Source organism: Lathyrus oleraceus, chromosome 3 (genome assembly GCF_024323335.1).
Source record: "Lathyrus oleraceus cultivar Zhongwan6 chromosome 3, CAAS_Psat_ZW6_1.0, whole genome shotgun sequence".
Classification (NCBI taxonomy): domain Eukaryota; kingdom Viridiplantae; phylum Streptophyta; class Magnoliopsida; order Fabales; family Fabaceae; genus Lathyrus; species Lathyrus oleraceus.
In genome coordinates, this window is record NC_066581.1 from 278,406,518 (window position 1) to 278,413,976 (window position 7,459).

Consider the following 7,459-nt stretch of genomic DNA (forward strand, 5'->3'; position numbering starts at 1 on the left):
TGATGCATTGGTGGTGACAAGTTTATATACTCAAAATAATTGAGTTATGGACTCATGATGATCTTATCACAAGTCCACAGAAAAAGCTTAATATTTTAAGATTATAGAGCTAAAAGCAGTGGAGTCGTTCGACTCAGTGACAATAAGGCTTGCAAAATTCATGTTATTGACATGGTTTGGCTAAAATGTTTGATAAGCTTGAATTCCTTCTACACCATGTGAGATATGTTCTCGAGTTCAAGTGAAATTTGCTGCACATAAGCATCATTGATGATCTAGGCTATTGTACTAGAGTTGAATATGGGATGTTGAAATTTTTGCATGGTGCATGGTGTAACACCTCAAGTTTTTCATACTGTAACTTTCATATATAAATTAATAACTATTATTTTTAAATGATTTTGTATGCTTGTGTGTGGCGATTTTTGTTATAACACTTTCGTTTGCATTTGATTAATGATAAGTGTGTCGATTTTATACTATAATTACTTCTACTATTAACTTAATCTAAATATGTATTTCATAAATGCTTCTTCCATGAATAAATTATCTTATGTAAATATTTATTATAATATTTTTTTTCCGTGTTTATCATAATTTGGTGGTTAATTAAAAATATTATTTTATTTACTCTTTTTTAATCACTCTCTAAAGTAATAATTATTTTAGAGTGTGTATTTTGAAGAATATTGTTTTATATATAATGAAAAATGAATAAAGCAATAAATGTATGCAGTAGTGATTTGATTTAGAGCTAAAAAAAAAATTAATCAATTTAAAAGTGTTTATTTGAGCATGGACCAAATTTAAACAATCAAAAGAAAATTAAGAAAAAATATTAACAAACCTTAAAAAGACAATAATACAACATTTGTGCTACAATGTCTTATGGAAGAGAATGCAGTGCGGCAACAAAAGAAAATGTGGAAAATCAATCTCAGATATCAAACCATTTTTAATATGTTTTTTCTGTTTCATCCCAAATTTCATTAAGATTTTTTTATTATCAGTGTAGTTTTATATATTTATTTAAATTTTATTTATTTTATTACCTCTTTAAACACGTTATTTACTTCTCGTTATGAACTTAACAATTTTCATTTATTATTCTTTGTCATAACCCCGAATTTAGTGAAACAAACACTAAATTGACTATTAATTTCAATAATGTTTTCCTTCAATTTAATTTGTGATTGAAGATTAATTTCATTAATTCATTTTTCGAAATTGATCTTTTAAAATTAATTCTTATATTTATTTTATTTTATATAACCATAAATTATCGAGTTGAACCAATTGTAAAACAACGAGTCAAACAAGCAGAAGATTCATGTTGGTGGATTTATAATAGTGTGCAAAAGCATCAAAAGAAGACGAGGAGTGAGAATAAGTTTGAATAATGAGTTTAAAATAAGTGAGATGAATGGCATAGCCATATTTCCCATAATACTTATGGGGCTCGTTTCGATAGTTGTAATCCTTGAGTGATAATTAAATTAATGTGCACATTTCGAAGGGTGGGATTAAAAGAAGAACTAGAAACCGTATTAAGGTCTTGACTGATTTAATTTATATTGAATGTGTTGTAATTGAAACTACAAACTATACCGTACACGATGTTTTCAACCCCACTTGCATTTTTGAATTCACCGTAATTTCATAAATTTCACTAAATGGAACAGGGTGTATCCAGAAGTACATCTTTGGTATATCTCCTAAGACAAGCTTTGGTTTTTAAAGTCCATATTGATCTAAAATTTGTATAAGTATGAGTCTCTCATCTCATTTTTCAATGAAATCACATCACACCAAAATGAGCATATATTGGCATGTCACATTTGTCTACTTCAACGGTGTGAATACCTCACTTGAATTTAGGGTCACAAAGTACACCTCTCTTGTAGATCTGAAATTCATAGTGGAGAATCACCAAGAATACTCGAACAATCGACAGATTGTCAAACTCGAGTATTGTAACACCTAATTCCCCGACTCAACATTTAGTAGAATAATTTAATTTTAACTAAACATTTAGAGTGTCACGCATGTTTCACCAAGCATAAAAACCAATAAAATATAATCGCGTGAATAATAGAGTTTTACATATAATATCTCAACAACAAATGAATAACAAGGTACTTCAACGACTCCAAAACGAATAAGGCATGTAACAGTGAAATATAAAATAGCATGTCCCCAGTGCAACATATCAGATCGACTCCACTAAACACCCGAGTGATAAATAACTAAAGAGACATCCACACCGTCCTCTAGCTCAAGCAACTATTCTTCTACCTGATTGCATGTACTCCGGGAGAGCACAGACACCACAACAAACAAATAGGGATGAGAATATGCTCAAATATATTAATGATGCAAGACATAGCAAGGGTAGAATATTCATCACTATCATCAATCACGCGCTTATTAACAACAATAAACAATAATAATGATTACTCAATCACACATGCAGGTATGTATGCAAATGTACCCATTATTCGACTCCACGTGCATACGGTACTGATTTAGACATCATAGATATGTTACTGAATTTTGTTCATACTCGCTTCTGGTCCCCTCTTCTGAACCAGAGCCCATCATAATCGTCACTGATCCCCACTACGGAATCAGTAAATTTTCACGGATTCCATTACTAAATCAGCTACTCGCTCTCGGTCCCCACTTTTGAACCAAATCTCACCACCGAACTGAATTCTATACACCATGATGCATGAACTCAACAATAGCATGCAAATATGATCATCACAACCGGCCCCACTTCTGATCATGATAGAAAAAAATTCTAAGTAGCATTTTTTTAATAGATTTTTTTTGTAAAACCTAAACCCCAAAGTTAATATAAACTTACTTTTAAGATAAACAATTTATTTTTATTTTATAGAATCTATCATGATAATTAGTATTTATGTGTAAGTTATTTTTATAGCAAAAAGTAATATAAAATTAAATTATTTTGATATATCTTATAATTTGTTTCCATAAACCATCTTGAAATTTTATGAAAATAAAATAAAAAAATTATGAAAAATATTAAAAACTATTTTCATAAGTTTTTATAAAACAATCACAAAATTTATATTTGTAGATAAATTCAAGTTCATCCAAACACCCAATAGCACTCGGAGGATACTCGGTTATCTTTATTAAGTATTAAGTATTGGTATATTTTCATTATGACAAATGCAAAATAAAATATAATACTTTAAAATATTGTAAATAACATTAGTTAGAGACTATACGAGAAAAATAAAGTTACTCTTGCTTTAAAGCCAAAAAAATGACGTTGACTTATTTATTAACATCCTTATATTGCATTTTTTTAAAATATTGTTAGATTTAATTATGCTTGATTTAAATTTTAATCTTTATTTTATTTCTTTTATGAAATTAATTTTTCTATTTTAAATTCAAATAATTTGGCCTCTTTTCAAAAAAATCACTGAATTTTTTTTAATGACATGTAATTTTTATTTTATCTTATAATTTTATAAAAGTGTCTATATGACCATTTTTCATGTTTTACAAATGATACGTTATTTAAAAATTAATAAGGTTACTAAATTTTAGTGCAAAAATACGAATGAAGATCAAATTTGTTTGAATTTAAAATAAGAGAGTTAATTTTATAAATCAAATAAAATAAAGAGATTAAAAGTGCAATTTATCTTTTAATTTATTATTACTATTAATTAAAATGAAATGATAAATTTAAATTATTTATAATCTATTAGATATCAAAATTAATTTATATTCAAAACAGTGCCTGTCTTTATGTTTCTCTAATTAAAATCAAAAACAAATATTACTTTAAAAATTACTAAAGATTCTTTTCAAAGTTACAACTAAAATAAGATTATTTTCAGGTTTTTAAAAAATTAATAGTGTCAATTTTAGACAAAAGAAAAAGAATAAAACGAGGCACGATAAAAAAATGGCTCAAGACAAATTATATATAGAAATGATCTTGCCAAAAAGAATGTCTAGGTTCATAAAATACAAACAAAATCCACCACCCATGTTCATTACCATATACGGTTCTTTTCATTTTAATTAGCCACCTCAATTTTGTTCATTTCTACACTAGTCAACATGCATGGCAAACTATGGCCAAATGCTGGTGCATGGTAATCTTATAGCTTTAATTCATTTGTTATAAATACTCACTCATTTCAGTGTACTCCATCATCTCTTCATCTATAGTAAGCAGAGTAACACATTAATCCAAATCAATATGGCTGCTACTCCAATCAAACCGTTAATGTTGTTGGCAATTGCTTTCCTAGCCTCAGTTTGTGTCTCTTCTAGATCCGATCAAGAGAACCCCTTTATCTTTAAGTCTAACCGATTTCAAACTCTTTATGAGAACGAAAACGGTCACATTCGTCTTCTCCAAAAATTTGACAAACGTTCCAAAATATTTGAAAATCTTCAAAATTACCGTCTTTTAGAATATAAGTCCAAACCTCACACCCTTTTTCTTCCACAATACACCGATGCCGACTTCATCCTTGTAGTCCTTAGTGGTAATGTATTACGTATCAATTTATAGATTTCAAATTAATCATCAATAGTTTTTTTTATAAATAATGATATTTCTTACTTTATAAATTTGATTTTTGTGAAGATAAATTAAGTTGAAAATAAAAATATGATCTTAATTGCAATATGCAGGGAAAGCCACTCTCACAGTGTTGAAATCTAACGATCGAAACTCCTTCAATCTTGAACGTGGTGATGCCATCAAACTCCCTGCTGGCACTATTGCTTATTTGGCTAACCGAGATGACAACGAGGATCTTAGAGTATTAGATCTCGCCATCCCAGTAAACAAACCCGGTCAATTGCAGGTAATAAAGTTGAAGCTTACCTTTTCTCATATTACACATTATTTGCATGCAACCACATGAAATATTTTAGAGGGATCTACAATAGTATCACAACAACAGTTGCGACTCCATTTTCCCACATTATATCGTAAAGTTTGTCCACTCTTACCATTGTTTATTTGTAATTTTTAACAGTCTTTCTTATTATCTGGAACTCAAAATCAACCATCATTATTATCTGGATTCAGCAAGAATATTCTAGAGGCTGCTTTCAATGTAAGCATGCAACACACACATCCTTTATTCGTTTTTCATGTACTAGTTTGGTTTACTTTATGTAAATATTCACTTTGTCCTTTTATATACTGTTCAAAATATAAAGACCAATTACGAGGAGATAGAAAAGGTTCTTTTAGAACAACAGGAACAAGAGCCACAACACAGAAGAAGTCTTAAGGATAGGAGACAAGAGATCAACGAAGAAAATGTAATAGTCAAAGTATCAAGGGAACAAATTGAGGAATTGAGCAAAAATGCAAAGTCCAGTTCCAAAAAAAGTGTATCATCAGAATCTGGACCATTCAACTTGAGAAGTCGCAATCCTATCTATTCTAACAAGTTTGGCAAATTCTTTGAGATCACCCCAGAGAAAAATCAACAACTTCAAGACTTGGACATATTTGTCAATTCTGTGGATATTAAGGAGGTATAACAAAATTATTTTATAACATATGCAAATAAACTAGACAATAAACTATATATTATTATTAAGTAAAAAGATACTTATAATCATTTTAACATAATTTAAGGGGATTTGAATTTTGTTTCTTTAAAATTATAAGAAGAAACTCATATCACTAAGTTTACATCTCATTGACAACAAATTTGTAAATTTAATATCATGTTCTATTTAGAGAATTGAGAGCTACAGCTAAAAAATATTCAAATTTAATTTTAGGGATCTTTATTGTTGCCAAACTACAATTCAAGAGCAATTGTGATAGTAACTGTTACCGAAGGAAAAGGAGATTTTGAACTTGTGGGTCAAAGAAATGAGAACCAGGGAAAAGAAAATGACAAGGAAGAGGAACAAGAAGAAGAGACAAGCAAACAAGTGCAACTGTATAGAGCTAAGTTGTCTCCAGGTGATGTTTTTGTGATTCCAGCAGGTCACCCCGTTGCCATAAATGCCTCCTCAGATCTCAATCTGATTGGATTTGGTATCAATGCCGAGAACAACGAGAGAAACTTCCTTGCAGGTATATTATATTCTTATTTAACCTCTTTATAAAAATTGTAATCGTGTTCTTACACTTGATCGCCGCTTTCATTTTATATAATATTTTTATTCATTAATAAAAAAAATTAATATAATATTTAAACTCAAAAACGGACATAGGAACACATATATTTTTTTCTAAAAAGTGATAAATTAGGAGGAATATATGAAACCAAAACCATAATTGAAATAAACTAGATGTAGAATATATTAATTTTTTTAATTTTTTATGTGTGTGGTAATATGTTTTCTTCTATTTGAATAAATGAGGAAATAAATTAATTAAGTAATAATTTTTTGGGTGATTGCAAATTTGAAGGTGAGGAAGACAATGTCATAAGTCAAGTAGAAAGACCAGTTAAAGAGCTTGCATTTCCTGGATCTTCTCATGAGGTTGATAGGCTCCTAAAGAATCAAAAACAATCTTATTTTGCAAATGCTCAGCCTCTGCAAAGAGAGTAAAGAAACCATCAAATAAGGGATCATCTATCTTCAATTCTGGATGCTTTTAATAAGTTATAAAATACTATGCATGTATGCTATAAAGAGTTATAGCTCATAGTGAGCAAAGGATGAAATGTCATTCTCTTGTAACTATAACTCGAGTTTCACTTTTCTACTATGAATAAATAAACCAAGAATAAGTTTTGTATCCCGCGGATAAATAAACCAAGAATAAGTTTTGTATCTCGCCTAACCTACTATGCTTTTCTTATGGAATATATACTACTCCTCTATGCTACTACCCCTCTATGCTACTTACTATAGATGATTTAATCATACATAAACGATGGATTATATATTTAATTATATCTGTTTTATCATAATTAATTTGATAGTCGAAATAAAAATGTTGGCATGTGAATGTTTTAAAAACTCCTTCAAAATTTTATATTTTTTTTCACTATGTTAAATAATTTGTTAATTTTTATAAACTCTCTAATTTTTAAATAGAATTTATGCTTAGAAGTTGCACGCGTAAATCTAATTCTATAGTAATAAATTAAAGATAAATGTACATGAATAACCAATTATTTTACGCATAAAAATCAATTGATAAATAATTTTGACCAGTGTTCCATTTTTTCACGTTGTCTTTAAAACATAATCTTAAATAGATATCTATTGTTTCTTACAAGTACAAATCCCTCATATATAAAATTAGAAAGAAAAGAAGCATGTGAGAAAATTTCCATATCATACCAACACATCCTGATCAGTATTATAAAGATTATGTCACCTGCTCAGATGATGTTAATAAATTTAATTAAAGTACATTTGATCGTGTGATTATCGAAATAAAAATGTTGGCATGTCAGTATTTTAAAAATAC

At 28.7% G+C, this 7,459-nt stretch overlaps 1 protein-coding gene across 1 annotated transcript; it reads left to right on the forward strand.

The window, feature by feature from the left end:
• Nucleotides 1-4,190: 4,190 nt before the first annotated feature.
• LOC127127010 (provicilin) lies at nucleotides 4,191-6,813 on the forward strand. The gene is made up of 6 exons (XM_051056089.1): nucleotides 4,191-4,544; nucleotides 4,693-4,868; nucleotides 5,043-5,123; nucleotides 5,230-5,553; nucleotides 5,806-6,106; nucleotides 6,446-6,813. The coding sequence occupies exons 1-6, from the start codon at nucleotides 4,253-4,255 to the stop codon at nucleotides 6,586-6,588; spliced, it is 1,317 nt and encodes a 438-aa protein (XP_050912046.1). The 5' UTR covers nucleotides 4,191-4,252; the 3' UTR covers nucleotides 6,589-6,813.
• Nucleotides 6,814-7,459: the final 646 nt, after the last annotated feature.